This window comes from Camelina sativa, chromosome 3 (assembly GCF_000633955.1).
Source record: "Camelina sativa cultivar DH55 chromosome 3, Cs, whole genome shotgun sequence".
NCBI lineage: Eukaryota > Viridiplantae > Streptophyta > Magnoliopsida > Brassicales > Brassicaceae > Camelina > Camelina sativa.
Genome location: NC_025687.1, coordinates 11566988 through 11583696, shown reverse-complemented (window position 1 = coordinate 11583696; position 16709 = coordinate 11566988). Strand labels below are relative to the sequence as shown.

At 36.0% G+C, this 16709-nt stretch overlaps 3 protein-coding genes and 1 pseudogene across 3 annotated transcripts; 3 read left to right on the top strand and 1 right to left on the bottom strand.

Annotated features, from left to right (window-relative positions):
• LOC109131431 lies at positions 20-198 on the top strand (annotated as a pseudogene).
• LOC104776600 (transcription factor MYB24-like) lies at positions 6378-8070 on the top strand. The gene is made up of 3 exons (XM_010500694.2): positions 6378-6860; positions 7076-7510; positions 7617-8070. The coding sequence occupies exons 1-3, from the start codon at positions 6458-6460 to the stop codon at positions 7865-7867; spliced, it is 1089 nt and encodes a 362-aa protein (XP_010498996.1). The 5' UTR covers positions 6378-6457; the 3' UTR covers positions 7868-8070.
• LOC104776599 (dof zinc finger protein DOF1.3-like) lies at positions 9099-10614 on the bottom strand. The gene is made up of 2 exons (XM_010500693.2): positions 10361-10614; positions 9099-10253 (listed from the first exon to the last, which is right to left on the bottom strand). Exons 1-2 carry the CDS (start codon positions 10523-10525, stop codon positions 9300-9302), a joined length of 1119 nt encoding a protein of 372 aa, XP_010498995.1. The 5' UTR covers positions 10526-10614; the 3' UTR covers positions 9099-9299.
• Positions 11713-12168, top strand: LOC109131416. The gene has a single exon (XM_019242401.1). It carries the CDS (start codon positions 11713-11715, stop codon positions 12166-12168), a length of 456 nt encoding a protein of 151 aa, XP_019097946.1.

The following is a 16709-nucleotide window of genomic DNA, read 5'->3' as shown; positions in this document are numbered from 1 at the left end:
CACAGCTCTATTGTCATAGATGGCTGTAGCATCACCTGTCCTTCAAATACTGAATCATCCATACCTTCTGGATTCATCAGAGGGTCAGGTTAGCTACAACCCATAGACCTCTCCTTGCCTATTCAACTCTCTCGATTTGGATCTGTAAATTTTGCTGCTGAGGTTCAGCTTGCTTATTGCTAGCGTTATACTTGCTGAGCTGTGACACACATCACCAATTTCACCACTACTCTCTCTCTCTCTCTCTATTCACAACTATTGTTTTGTCTCCATTTCTTTCACTTTTTAAGATTCTTACTTAAAGTGACCTTTTCCAATTGCTTTCTTTCTTATTTTGGTGTTAGAGTTAATATTCCATACGTACGCATTCTACTAGTTTGTTATGGACTTTTTAATCATGGTGTGGTCCCATCTGTATTAGAGGACAATGCACAAAACGAGTTACATATTTAAATGTGAAATTTGCAAACAATGTTGTTGCCGATAGATTTATTGTTAGGAGTGAACTTTACCACCGGCCAGCGTTTCATATAGAGAAATCTTTGGTAAATTAAAAGAATGTATTTGTTTAAAAACCAGTCACAATGTATATGTGGCGAGTGGCTCTATTAATCAAGATTTGGTATATGTAGCTGGGTATATGTATTCAATGTTTTTTAAAAAATGGTGACTAACAAAGACTCAAACAAACCACTTGTGAGCAGATTCGCTAACCAAACTCAAAAATCTTTAGAAAATATATGACCTTAAAATGAAATATATTTACGGTTGTGGCTCCAAATCCAAATTTTCTTTACTTGGCTTCAAAGTTGACATGCTTTATACATTAATAAGATTATGTATCGCAAGTAAAGAAACGGGCAGATAATTTTATTTACTGGTAAGATTATGTTGGTATGGACGTTGAGTTATTTATTAGAGATGTATATGATAATGTGAACGTTAGCCAACTCGTGTTAGATTATGTTTCCTTGCGTTGAACAGATCGAAGAAGGGATCGGAGCATTAAAGCATGTGAGGGTGGGGCAGGTAAGTGTCCTTTAAACAATAAGAAGTGGGTCTTTGCATTAGGTTTCTGACAACTTACCCATACTTACACCCATTACTTTTCAAAGATTTAACAAATATTATCATGCAAAGAGTACTTTTTTGTCCTTTCTTTAAATCCTTTAAATGAGACACTCTTAACGGACTTCGGTTAAGACGCAGCCTGAATACCCATACGACATGCATCACCAAAGTTTCCATTACTATTATGCATGTATACATAATGCATGAGAGATCAGACTCATGTGTACGTATATTTATTTGTACGCCGTTTCTGCTTTGCATCTCGTATTGAAAGCAAGAAGACCGTTTAGCATAATACTATAAATTATGATCGTTAGAAGATTTTCTCTATATATCTTTAGAACTTAATTCCTCGTGTGACTGTATATATTTTGATACATATTTGATGTATAATCCTTTATACTATTATTTAGCCTTTTTGAAAACAATAGAAAATAATCTAGATGACACTTGAAATTAAAGAAAATTTGACGAAGAAGACCAATTTAAATTGAATTTAGGTTTTACTATCTTTTCGTCTTGACAAAATATTGAATATTCGATCTATAGAATACACATATTTCGATTACGTAAGTCTTATTGCCGTGGCAGAATAATCTTTTCTTCCACTACTAAATAACCAAAATTTATATATTTGAAGGAAAAATATATAATTCAGATTACACTATTAATTTTTTGAATACCTCCATAATAATGATTCGTAATATTTAAATTTTTAGCTTCATAATTTAAACCGCTCAGACAAAAAAAAAAATCATGCAATAAAACTCGACCAAATATTCAAGACAAAATAAGACGAACCCATGAGTTGGATGTCGTAACAATTTAATTGGTAGGGTTATGAATTTTATTAGAGCAAGAGAAGGAGATTCAAAATATGGCTCTGTCAAGGGAACACACCTAACAGAATCTCATGGATTAGCCTTTGTCTTCTCCTGCTCCCTTACGCCCCACTACTTGTCACATTCCTTCGTTTTTATTCTTTAATACTATATATAATTTAACTTTAGTTTATTTTATTTCACCATCAATTTGTTTCTTCATTATTGTCCTTCCATATAATTTTAAAATATATACCAGAAATTTTTCGTACCAAGTTCAACAAGGTCTTATTTTATAGGCATGATCTCAGGTCGGGTCATCCCCACCTTCATATAAAATTGTTTAGAACCGACTGTTAACCAATTTATCAGATATTTATTATTCACTGTTTTTCATCTTTTTGTGTGTAAGATTATAAGTTGTTTAACGTTACAAACACGAGAGTTTTAATATATGTTTATAAATGATAAGAGCTTTCGTCCGGCAAATCATATATACATATATAAAAATACCATATGGAGTTGAAGCCTAATTAGTTAAAACTTAAAACTAACTATATAAAGGACCGTTTAAGTTATAATTCTAGGAGAACCAAGTCCGGTTATAGAAACAAGAAGTAGTGTGATTGTAACCAAAAATACGAATGAGGTTAAAGAAAGAGGGTAGAATTTAAGACAAACTTTATTGGTGGATGTGAAAATAGATATAGGGGCAAAGGAGGCTATGAGATTAGATGGGTCATTGATTCATTCATCTTTGAAAATTGGGAGAGATAGACTTTACTGTTTGGTTACCTTTCACGTCATCTCTTTTTGGAAACTCCAAAAACAGTATGAGTTTGTGTGTGTCTTCGTGATCTGTTCCCACCATTTATCCTCTCTGTCTCTCCACTTCCTTTCATTACTCTCACTTTCTTTCACTTTCTTGTTCATTTCTGTTTCCTTAGCTCACTATAGTTTTTCTCCTCTTTTTTAATCACCAAATCCGATCCATTTTCATTAATTACTACAAAAATTCTTTACACCCAAACCAAACCGGACCTAATCCCACTTAACTGGTTAACATACAGTATGTATTTGCGCAGAATCACGTATAAAATTAAAAACTAGTATTATACTTTTTTCAGTTATTACATATCTTCATAATAAATACTGCTGGTCAAAATAAAACAAAATTAACACTATATTTTATAATATTATGTCATACTATGAAACAGTTGCAAATATACAGTAGTTAAAGCGTACGTCTCCACTCTCCGTTATTATAAACATCCAAACTTTTTAAAAAAAAAAGATGTTTGCAAACACCTTTAATATACTTAAATAATTCAATTGATTAACATTTGAAATAGCTAGCAGTTTGCCAACAAAAAAAAAAATTGAAATAGCTAGCCTCTCAAATATGTACATTGAATGAATATTTTGGTGATCTAATCCTGTATTTCCTAACCTTGTCGTTTTATATCAGACTCCAAGCGTTATTGTATCCGCACTAAATACACCCAAATTAGTTTGATTTTGTTTTGTTCTACAGTTTCTCTTTTCTAAGCAAGTATATTCATTCCCCTAAGTGTTCGTGATTGTTCGATAGATTTATGGTGATTGTGCGTGTGTGTAGTACAATAAGGAGAATACACGTGATGTTTGTGCGACATCACACGCCAAAATCGGGCCATGGGGACGCATCACAGTTGAAGAGAAAAGACTTCTCCTGTGAATTGAATTGGATCCTATGTTATTCTTAATATGCACGTGTTCATCATCTCCACCTTTCATTAGCAATTACCAATATTTTATTAGGGCCGTAATATATATACTTTTTCTTTCAATTGAAACGAATTTTAAATTTTAAGAAGAATTTAATGTTTACTTGCATTGAGCCATTGATTACTAGTATTGAAGACATCTGAAATATTTTAGAAAAATAGAACTTTTGTTTGGTGAAAAGAAAAATGTATATATGAAAAATTTGTTTTTGTCTTAGAGTAGAATAACTAATCCTATCAAAGACACGTCAATGCCACGTTAAAAAAAAAAAACTCTTTGACAAGGGTCCTCTTGGAAACGATTTTGAACTTAGTAGACAAGAACCTGATCAAACGTATAACTTATAACATAATCGCACAAGAGGATATTATAAGTTTACTACAAATATGAACCAAATAGTTCACTGGAAATAATTACGGTTATAGAAACTTCTAAACCGACCGAAATAGTTTGAGTTAAAGTGAAATAGGTGAAGTTTGAACGGAGGGTTGGGCTATGATGTCAAAGAATGGCCGAGAAAATAAAATATAGATTAAGTCGGATGAGTATATTTGAGCTTTGGATTAGTTGCAGCGGTTTAGTGAAATCATATACATTTGATGCATTTAGTTGGCAGACTGAACAAACGTTTAAGAAAATGGGTATATTAATTAGAGTTTGGACTGACTAACGAATGGACCGTAGACTAATTTACTCACCTGAAAAGGATTGATGACCTCCATGAGATCGCAATCTACTTTATGATGACCTCCATGAGATTTTAATTGGTCCCTTAGATTAAAATAGTAAACTAGTACTTTAAAGAAATGGTAAGCAATTATATGAGCTTTTCATACATCTGTTTCGAGAGTAATGTAGTTGCTTATTCAGTCATTCACTCGCTAAGACAAGCCACACTGCGGTAACATCATAATCCTTTACCCAAGTTATATTTTCTCTTTACTTTTCAAAGATTATGTAAACATTGAAATCCATGTGTAAATATGTTTTTAACAATATACAAATTTAGACGAATGAATCGAATCTAGTACTAGCCTAGCTAGTGGCTCTTGTCAGTTGGGTTAGTTAAGCCTTCTTACAAATAACATATTAGTGTGTTTACAGTTTACACCAATTTTATATCTTCAGTTATATTTTACATTTAAACGATAAGAAAAAATAATAATTTTTTTTTTTTACAAATGGGGGTTTTGCAAAACAAATAATTTTTTTTTGTCATTTGGTAATATTGATAAACTAGATAGAATACATCGTGAAATACAACTAAAGCCGGCATAGACAGGATTTCTCCAAAATTTATGTCCAAAAAAGAGAAACAAAACCGGATTAAGTTGGAACCGCAAAACAAATAATTTAATTTAATAAAAGGTACATAAATTCTGTTTCATAAAATTAAACTTTTCATATATATAATATTAACATGTATTTCAAAGTGATTGACCGATTAAAAAAACATGAGAAGAGAGAAAGAGAGCTTATAGTGCGTTCGGTTAATCTCTGTGCAGAGGATCGTACAGCGCTGAGAGCCTTTTGAATCTGATATTAAAATTTATCTCATATTTAATGGTTACGTCTGCCAATTGGGTTTCTGGTCAAATACGAAAAGGTCTTACAAGATTATTTATTTACTTTTTACTGTATATGATCATTACTCATCCACACGGCCACACTGCTTATATATATTATGTGAGATATCTAGGGTTGGATGTGTGCAGGGTTAGTAAAAATTCATGAGACTGCATGCTACAAAAAAAAAACATACACATGACATGGAGAAAATGGGAATATCGATTAAGAGAAAAGATGAGGTTAATTTTTTCAATTAATAGAGGGTTTCACATAAACAAAATGGTAGCTATAGGAAAAAAGTAAAGGAAAGAGAGACATGTGGGAGATTACAGAAGCGATGGTTAAGAGAGAAAAAGGTAAAGTTTAAGGAAAATGGAAGTGAAAGAATTAAAAAAAACTGTCCGAGAATTTGGTTGTGCTAAGAAGAGACACAACTCATTCCCCAATGGTAAACTCTCTTTTGCCTTCATCCTTTTTAGGTAGTTAGTTCTGCTTCAGCTTTTTTTTTGTTTCTTTCATCTCATTAGCTTTTACTATTATTTTTCACTTCGCACCTATAAACCATGCATTGATTAGTAGAGGATAAAATTTCACCTATTAACGGTAGGATTCATTTGGGATTTGTCCAATAATAAACTTACCACATTAACTGTTTTTTTGGTCGACACTCACCACATTAATTTGTCTTGTCATAAATCATAATCCATTTTTTTTTTTTAATCATAATCCATTGGTTTCCAATTTAAAGAGGAAGTAATATCTTACATACGTAGGTACACCTGAAAACATTTTAATAACAGTCCACAGCAAAATCGAATATCGATAATACACATGTACTTACTTATTACAGTGGTGTCTATACAATATAAATTATAATAGTAATGTATAAATGCAAATAACTATGGCGTTTGAATCAGTCCGTGACAACGGTCCATAACCCTTTTTAACAGTCGTCAGAAAACACGGTCGCGACATGTACATACACGCACATACCTAAAGCCATACGTAACAAACACACCATTACATATAAAAGATATTCTATTATTTTTATAATTAAAAATAATAATTATGACACACATATACGTACGTGTATATATAATACGCAAATGAACTCGCATAAGTCTTTCTCCTCTGATGGTAATAGTCTAAAAGCTGACGTGACATCTCTTTCATATCTCAACAATTACACTTCTCTTCTCCTTTCTTCCTCTCTCCAAAACAACTACTCCATGTTTATAACGGAAAAACAACTGTGGATGGATGAGATCGCCGCAAGAAGAGCTTCTTCTTCTTCTTGGGACTTCCCTTTCAGCGACATTAATATTAATCAAAATCATCATCATCGTCACTGCAACACAAGTCATGAATTCGAAATCTTGAAGAGTCCCCTTGGAGGCATAACAGCTAACGAAGAAGAGAGTAATAATCATAACCCTAATTTTAGTAACAGCGATAGTGCTAAGAAGGAGACAACAGATAGTGGTCAGTCTTGGTCTTCTTCATCTTCAAAACCGTCGACCTTGGGGAGAGGACATTGGAGACCAGCTGAAGATGTTAAACTCAAAGAGCTTGTCTCCATTTATGGACCACAAAACTGGAACCTCATAGCTGAAAAGCTTCAAGGAAGATCCGGTAAGTACAATTTTTTTTAAAAAGTGTCTTCAAAATTTCATCAAATGTGTTTGACCCATCTTGGTCAGTCTATGATTTAAGCTTTAATTTCTAAAGACCCGGTGATAAATTCAAATCTTAAACAAATAAAAAAATTAAATGGGTTTTCTAGGTCCAATCTGTGACAAAATCAAAGATGTGAGCTTAATAATTTGATTTTGATTGTTGGTTTACAGGGAAGAGCTGTAGACTAAGGTGGTTCAACCAATTGGATCCGAGGATAAACCGAAGAGCTTTCACTGAGGAGGAAGAAGAGAGGCTGATGCAAGCACATAGGCTTTATGGTAACAAATGGGCAATGATTGCGAGGCTTTTCCCTGGCAGAACTGATAATTCTGTTAAGAACCATTGGCATGTTATCATGGCTCGTAAGTATAGAGAGCACTCCTCCGCCTACCGTAGAAGGAAGCTTATGAATAATAATCCTCTTAAACCTCACCTCACTGCTACTCATCATCCTAGCCCTAACCCTAATAATTACCACTCTTTTCTTTCCACTAATCATTACTTCGCTCAGCCTTTCCCCGAGTTCAATTTGGCTCATCACCTTAATAATGCCCCTATCACGAGTGACCATAACCAGCTTGTGTTGCCTTTCCATTGCTTTCAAGGTATTCTATTGCTCTTCCTCCTCTTCCATTAGTTTGTTTCAACTCATTTTAGTATAATTAAATTTTCTTGTTTTATATTGTTTGTGGTTTATTTATTAACGTTTAGGTTTTGAGAACTTTGACACTCCCATGGTTGTGAGTATGTTTGGCAACCAAATGATGGTGGGCGATAACGTTGGTGCCACGTCAGAGGCATTATACAAGTTTCCGTACATCGATCCTAGGAGCCAAGAGAAAGCGGACCCAGATGAGCCGATGAATTGGTTAGGAACGGAAGCGGTAAATGAAGATGTGATCGAGAAGGCTAAGAAGGAACCACACTTTTTCGATTTCCTTGGCTTGGGGACGGGGGAGTGAATCTTGAACACATTGCTGTTAATCAGTTAAAGAAACGTGATTATTTTGGTTACAAAAAAAGGAAAGCATGAAGTTAGCTGTAATAGCTAGAAAGCAAACAAATTAACCAAGATTCAAGTCTTTGTCCATGTGTTTACGTTTATTACTAAACTTTAGGTTGTTGTTGTTGTTGGCTGTCTAGTGTAACCTTGGATAAATTATCGTTTTTAGTACCTCTTTGATAAATATTAACAAGAGAGATTATCATATATTAAAAAAAAAAGGTGATTCGTTTATGATGAAGTGACGTGAAATATTGTAAAGATATATGTGTGATGAGAATAGCAACGAGAGATAAAGAAAAGTGAAATTAAAAGAGTGTAGTTTAAAAAGATACGAAGAAGATGCGTCATTAAGAGAAGAGGAAGTTGCAAAGAATGAGGCAGAGATTGTGCAACAGAAAGGCCAACATGAAACATGCTCACCAAATCACACACACACATTGCATTTGTTTTTCCAAACCGTTTTCCCAAGCTCTTCAAGCTTCTTTCTTACCTATGTATCTCTCTTTCATGTCACGCGGACCCACACACATGCCCTTCTTCTTTTCTTTTCTTTTTTTTAGATATAAACTAATTCTTGAAAATTTATATTTCTTTTTATTTTGGCTTGAATATTAGTTTTGGTGTTGGATATGATCACCAAAACGGTACGCTTGCTGTTGTTCCATCACCAAAACAAGACGGTGTTCAATTCGTAACGTATGAGCGTTCAACATTGTGATAGACTCTTTCCATATGCTCATTGGGCCTTGTAATTTATTTATTAAGCCCAAAACCTTCCCGGACGTGTTCCAGGCGTTTCCGAGTAGAAGAGAGGAGCGACGTCGGTGTGTTTAGTGGTTGTCGAATAACAAAATGTTTTTTTTAGTACCATTTATATTCTAATAAAAAACCTTTTATCTTTTCCCATATTTAGTCATTATCCCAAAGTAAAGTGATAAAGAGTTTTCTATTTTTTTAGACGCAAATGAAGAGACTTTTATTGTTTCCAAAGAAAGTGACTTTACGCTTCTCCTTTAGCTATTTCTTTTGTGCCAATCAGATGGATTCTGTTTCTGTACCAAGGACTGAAAGATAAGATTCTCTGCTTTTTCTCTTTTACATGAAATTTCACACTCATGTTTTCTCCTTTATTCATTTTGTTTCTAACTAATTTATACTCCAAAAGAAGAGATTATATAATAGCCACATTTACCAAAAGAAGAGATTATATTTCAGTATGTCCATCCGTTAGGATAGTGTACAAAAATGGGGATTGTGGCATATAAAATAAGATAAAGTATAAAAAGTTCTGCAGTTTCACCACACAGGAAAGATATCTACGAGGTAACAATCAATATACAAAGATGATCATACGTAGGACTATTCTATATTAGTATCTCGTCAACGTTTTACATGCTTTCCCTGAAGTTCATAGATCTTGCCATGGCTGCAGGGTTTGCTTGAAGGCTAAGATACGTTTTAGGCACAAACCTCTCGTTGCTGCTCTTTCTTTCAGATCCATTATGGAAAAAGTTAAATTGCTCTGTCTTCTCATGTTTCATCGATACCGGATACCACACATGGTTCTCCGAAGCTTTAGTTGCTTCATTATTGATACTTTGGGATTCTGAAACCAATCTTGCTCTTACAGAAGCATCTCTAACAGTTTCATGTGAAGCTTCGTCTCTTGTCCTTTTCCCAAGACATGTGGAAGACTCTAGGGTTGACCAAACCGGTACTACGCAGCCCCAGTAGACGGGCATGTGGTAGAAACTAGGGTTCGGAGGGTATTGGTAAGGCAAAGGAGGCGAAACAGGGGATGTCGCTTGCGGAGGAGGAAACCCTTGGAAGTTGTTGACTTCTTGTGAAAGAAAGTCAGCGTTTATCTTCGCATCCCTTGATTGATGCTTAGCATCCTCAGTAACCAAAGAGTCGGAGGACTCGAAGCTTAGAATCTTCGTTGAGGAGCTATTGTAATTGTCAGAATCATCGGAAGTGATGTGCAGGTAATGGTCTGAAGAAACCCATCCCTTGTTCTTGCGACGGCCTGAACCAACGGGGACGGTCCTCATGGATCCACCAGCAGTCCAATACCTCTGGCAGTTTCTACAGAAGTGACGTGGCTGGTTAACGTTGTAGTTGTTGTAGTAACAGAACTTGGTGTTTCCGCTGTTGCATCTCGGACACGGAAGAATCTTGTCTGGTTTCTTCAGGTCAGCTGATTTCTCTTCTTCCGATGTTGTAGTAGTTGTAATCTCGCTGTGTTGGTCATCGCTGTTCTCAGATGTTTCTTTCGACTCCTTGTCAAGATCGGATGATATCTTTTTTAGAATTGTATTGTCAGCAGCAGATTGGTCGTTCATCTGAAAATTTGGAAGAAACACAATTAGAATTTAAACTTCATGAACTAGTTTAAAAACTTATCAAGATTAGAGAAAAGAGTCAACTTATAGCATTTCTTGAAACATACCTTGTGTGGTCCAAGTGATGGTGAAGAAGAAGAAGAAGATGAGGAAGAATCGGGAAGAACAGGGGACGAAGAAGAGAGTGGATCATGAGAGACCGATGTGATTGTCCAGCCAAACAACTTAACCGGAGTATCTCTAACTTCATACATACCAATCTTTGAAGACATAAAGACAGAAAAAAGAAAGATGAAGCAGAGGAGATTAGATTTGATGTTATGTGTGTTTATTCCTTATTTGAGGTCAGATACAAGACTATGTATAAGAAGAGGCTGAGGTTGGTATTAAATTAATAATGGAACGCACAGAGCCACAAGACACAAAGAGGAGAAAATTACACGTAAGCAGAGACAGGGACATGTAGAGAAGAGATAGCCACATGCTGTTGCTAAAAAGTGAGCTTTTGCTATCTCTTTTTCATTGCTCTTTTTGATCTCTCTTTCAGTGCCACTCAAAAGATTTGGCTCCCTTTACTTTTTGCCACGTCAAAATTTGTTTGGCCATTAGAATGTAGTACAATCTTCTTCTTTTTTTTTTTTGTTTTTTCTTGGAATATTCGTATTAAACAATACAAAAGTGCGAAAACATTTGTTGTAAAAAACGCCAGCTGCTATACGTAATTTAAAAGTTGGTATCACATACGTTATAGACTTATAGTATATGTTAGAGTCAATTCAATGGCAGGATTAAATTGGGTTGTTAATACCAAATAGTAATACAGTTTGAGTTCTTTTTACTTTGAATTTCCGAAGATAATACAAATTAGATTGTAAGAGGTAATAGACTTATATATATGAATAATGAATTAAATGTTATTCTAAAATAAAAGTGTGAAATAGACCAACCCAACAAAATCCATAATCTAATACATTGAAACTTTTTTCCCATGCATGGTTCATGAATTATGAATTGAACCTAATTAATCTGATGGTTTTAGTAGGTAATATATAAATTATTTACCTTTAAACTAAGCAGATTCCCCTATTACACTATGATATTAATAACAAAATAAGTAACTTTAAATAATTATCTGCTGCTATAAATATAAAATTTTATGATCATTATGAAAATTAGATACATACCTATGGAAGAAATTGCTTATTAAATAACAAAATCAGAGTTTATAGGAAGAAAATAGGGAACTCCATGAATTTGACCATCTTTATATCCAAAGAATAATAATAATTTAGAAACCAGTCAATATCTTTCTTTTTTTACGTATGTTGTATCAGTTACAAACTAAAGATTCTCACATTTATCTTAGAAGATATTTTTTCGTAAAAACATTAAGCCAAATAAATGTAGTTTCATCTATAAATCCAAGCTTTCTCACAATCTCTTAAACTAAACCACAACCATGGCCTCTTCAACAAATCAAATTTTCATTTCCGTGCTATTCTTATTTCTTTTTGTTCTCAAAACGTCGGCATCATTAGAAAACCATTCGTCCACCGATGGACTTTTACCATTTTCAGCTAAACATGTTACTATTGTTAACAAATTGGTCTCACATGCAATGTTGATTTTGCATTGTAGAAACAAAGGGGATGATTTAGGAGTAATAAGACTCAACTGGAAAGATAGTTTTGATTTCAGGTTTCGTGTCAATCTCCGTAAAACAACAACGTATACATGCAGTTTCGAGTGGCCCAACAGCACAACTACGTTTGATATTTTTAGAGCAGATAGAGATGACAATCCAAAAGGTGTATCTGGAGTCTGCCAAGAATGTATTTGGTATATTACCGAGGCAGGTCCATGTCGTATTAGACGTGATGGCGGCCTGCCTCAGTGTTTTCCATGGGCTTCTTAGTTACTTCAAATTATTTAAGATAATATTTTGTAATTTTCCTTTCATTTGTTTAGTAATAATAAATTAAAAATAATTTGGTGTTTGAGTTTGTGGTTACATATTTTTAGTTTCGGTTGTGATAATCATGAAGTTCTGAATTCACGTCAAAGACACATTCATCAAGACCTTAATGACAATTGACAAAGACATATTTTGATAAGGATTCACGGTATTGTTTATTTGGTATTGTTCACTGATTATTCACGTAGATCCGGAAGAAGTAAAACAAGCCAAATTCGTATGAATATTCATCATGGTCCCCATAGTACCATGCAACAAATATATTAGATTAGTCAACACTATGATAAATATAAAATGTGAAACGGCTCGCTTCATGAGGAAGAAAATAACCTACAATACCTCTATTAGTACTTTACCAATGTTTGAGTAAACTATCGCCTCATGTAGACCAAACCAGAAAACATATAACTCCATTGTTGATACAAATATGATATATACTACAAGTGAAACAGAAAAGAGGAAGCAACATTGTTCATCAAAACATGTGAAGAATCTTGATCCGCATAATTCTCAGAAGACATAGATAGATCTTGTTAGACATGTGATGAGAGGAGAACATCTCAGTATTTAGGAAATAATATATTGACTCTCATAATCATCAACTTTATGTTACATATAATTATATAGTAGAAGAGTTTCCATTGCAAAAATATAAATATCTAAATAATAAATATAGAATATATTGTTATTAAACTCTATTGTTATGGCGGCGCTTCTAGGGTTAGGCAATTGCAAAGGCGATTCTCTTCGATAATCCTCTTTTCGTTTCTCGTCTAGATTCCGTTTGGGTTAGCGTGATAAGCATCTTTCTAGCACACTGCTACGTTTTGTCGAATTTTTCCTCGGTTTGTTTTTAGTTTTTCAGTTTGGTGTGGATGTCTAGATCTGAGTTTGTCAGGAGGAGCGGTAAGGAACCGATGCTGAATCGGGCTCGGGAGGAGAAAGAACAAGGAGTAATTCGGATCCCGAAATTTGACTTTTCGGATCTGATTGATAAGTTTAAAAATTCCTTGGTCGGTAGAATGTTTCACCTGGATGGAAGGAGTACGGAGGCCCTGCTTGCGTTTATGCCAAAGGAGCGAATCTGGGATGTCGAAGGACGGGTTCAGGGAACATATCTTGGCAATGGGAAATTCCAGTTTGATTTTAATACTGAAGAGGATCTTCTCAAGGTTCTTCAGCGGCGTCCGTGCCACTTTAATAGATGGAGTTTCTCCCTTGAGAGATGGGAAGCAAATATCAGAGAGGATTTTCCAAATACAATGCTGTTCTGGATGCATATAAAAGGTGTCCCGACGATTTATAAGAAGGATCAAACCTTTAGGGGTATCAGGCAAGCTCTTAGGACAGTGGTTGCAGTTGATGTTGAGGGGGCGAAGGTCCAAGTTTGAGTCAATGGTGATAACCCTCTTCAGTTCGAAAGTAAGGTGGTTTTCGATAATGGAGGGAGTGTTAATGTAACCCTTCGCTACGAAGGTCTTCACCGGTACTGCTTTACCTGTAAAAGAATCTCACATGAAGAGAGGTCCTGCCCCAAACTCCCGGATTTAGAAAGGATGAGAAACAAAGCTCTAAGAGCAGCCTCTTCCCTGTCGGATTATCAACAAGGAAAGGATTTTGGATTATATGGTTCAGGGGAGGATCAAGCTGAATCTTCGGCACAGGTTAGGAGAAATCTCACGAGAGAATATGATCAAAGAGGACAGAGAAGGGAGACAGATCTTCGTCAAGAGCTGCGGGAAAAACGTGTTGTCCGGAGTAAAGGTGTCTGGGATAGGCTGGATCATTACAACTCTCAAGGTTTTCCACGATATCGGGAGCGAGTTCATCCCTACTCAAGGGATAGTTATTCAGGAAGAAGTAGAAGGCTCGAAAGGACCGATGGTGCACATGAGGGAGATCAAAGGAGGAATCGAGGTTCTTTCCCTGAAACCCGCGGATATGAGAGACGTGCTGATGGAGATTATAACAGAGCCTCATTGTCAACTTATGATTCTCAAAAAATGATTTTTGATATATATAAGACAGGTAATCAGCTAGCAAAGCTGCAGATTGATAGACATACATGAGACGAGGGAAGACATCATGTAAGCTATGAGGCATGGGGATGAGAGTCCTTTGAAAAACGGAGTTGTATAGATAAAGAGATTGGAGAGATTGTGCCTAGAAGGAATGTGAAACTCCGGTCTCAGAGGGATCCTTTCCAAAAGGATGGATTTTTCCTTCAGAAGTCTGGACGGAGCGATGATGAAAGGGTTAAAGAAAATGATCAAGGAAGCAGGAATCCAGTTATTGAGGGTGAAGAGAGCATTCCCAAGCATTTTATGATTTCTCTAGTGGAGGTTGGCATGGAACGGACAATAGAGCTGCAGAAGCCAGATAACACAACCCTAGATGCTAACTTTGAAGTTGTAAGTGGTCAGGACACAAAGATGGAAGAGGAGTGAAGAATGGACGAGGACATGGTTAACAATGATGACCTTCTAGATGAAGATATCCCCCCAGTGGATGATTATCTCCGTGATGCAGGCCTTCTGGAAGAGGTTACTGAGCAAGAAGTGATAGCGGGGGAGGGTGATGAACAAATTGAAGCTATTTCCCAATTATCGCCGATTATAAGTCAAAAGTTCTGTTCGACCACAAAGAAGGTAAACTCGAGGGAAAAAGCCAAGGATAAGGTAAGGAAAGAAAAGGACAAAGCTGCTGCAATACCTCTTCATACGACTCTAGGGATGGAGAGTTCAAAAGGTGCTGAAAAAGAAGAGGGTGAGGATCGAAGAAGAACTTCCAGGAGCCCTGATACTCCGGGGTTGCTTCTAGAAAACTAAACGTACTAAGAGCCCGACAATCTCCAAAGAAGAGACAAGGTACAGGGCGTGTGATATCAAATGTTGTCCCTCGTTCTGTGGTGTTCCCTTCTGCTTTAAGCAAGAAGTCTTCTGCTAAACCAGGTTCGGTGGTGTCCCAGAAACCACCCAGTTCTCAGTTATGAATACAATTGCCTAGAATTGTCAAGGGACGAGAGCTTACTTGACTTCAGAGCATCTAAAGGAGCTCAATAGATATTTTTTTCCTGCTTTTCTTTTTCTTTTTGAAAAAAAAACAAATTTTCTTTTATGCAAGACATTCAGTTTTCTTTAGGTTATGATAATTTGTTTACCGTGGATCCAGCTGGGAGAAGCGGAGGTTTAGCTTTGTTCTATATGAATTCTCCTAATGTGCAGATCTTATATTCAGATAATCAGATGATAGATGTTGAAACCACTGTGGACGGACACAAAGTATTCATGTATGGAGATCCGGTTGTGGCTAACCGAGAAGATGTTTGGGAGAGGTTAACAAGAATCAGTCTTACAAGGAGCGGACCCTGGTTCATGATATGAGACTTTAATGAGATCATTGGGAACCAGGAGAAGAAAGGAGGTAAAAGACGAGCTGAATCAACATTCCTCCCGTTTCATAACATGCTTGCCAATTGCGGGATGATTGACTTCCCTTACAAAGGAAATTTCTTTTTTGGGTTGGTAAAAGAAGGAACCGCAAGAGGGTTCGTTGCAGATTGGATCGTGCGGTTGGAAATGAAGACTGGCACCAAGTCTTTTCCCACACAAATGTGGAGTATCTAAAGTTATGGGGATCTAATCATCGACCTGTATTGGCTAGGATCTCATCCAACAATTGGAGGCGACAAAAGAGTTTCAAATTTGATAAAAGATGCTTTGGGAAACAGGGATTCAAGAATGTAGTGAAGGCTGGTTTGGGTGAGTTGACTATGGAGGGTCTATCTGATATACACTCAAAGATTGTAGCTTGTCGGAAGGCAATTTCGGTGTGGAAACGAGATAATCCTGGTAATGCGAAGCAGAACATTGAGGCTCTAAAAGAGAAACTCGATCAAGCACAGGAGGATGATGCACTGTCTATGGAGGAAGAACTTGAGTTGAAATGGCAGCTCTGTGCTGCTTTTAGGGAGGAAGAACTATATTTGAAACAAAAAAGCAGAGCCACTTGGTTAAAGGAAAGGGATCAGAACACAAAGTTTTTTCATGCTACTACGAAGCAAAAAAGAGCTCGAAACCGTATTTGCAGTTTAAAGAACAAAAATGGTGTTTTGGTGGAATCGGAGGACAGTATCGAACAGGTGGCGTCTCAATATTTTCAAGATTTGTTTTCTGCGTCAAGCATCACAGGGGTTGAAGGGGTTCTCCGGTACGTTACAAGAAAAGTCACACCTGCCATAAATGCATTTGTAATTAGTCCACCCTCGAATGGTGAGATAAGGAAGGCCGTGTTTGGTATCAATCCCGACAATGCACCTGGTCTAGATGGGTTGACGAGCTTGTTATTCCAGCGTTTTTGGAAACTCACTCGCAAGGACATCATTAAACTGGTAAAGGATTTCTTTGAGACGGGTTCGTTTGATCCAAGACTGAACGAGACAAACATCTGCATGATCCCCAAGAATGAAAGGCCTAGGGAAA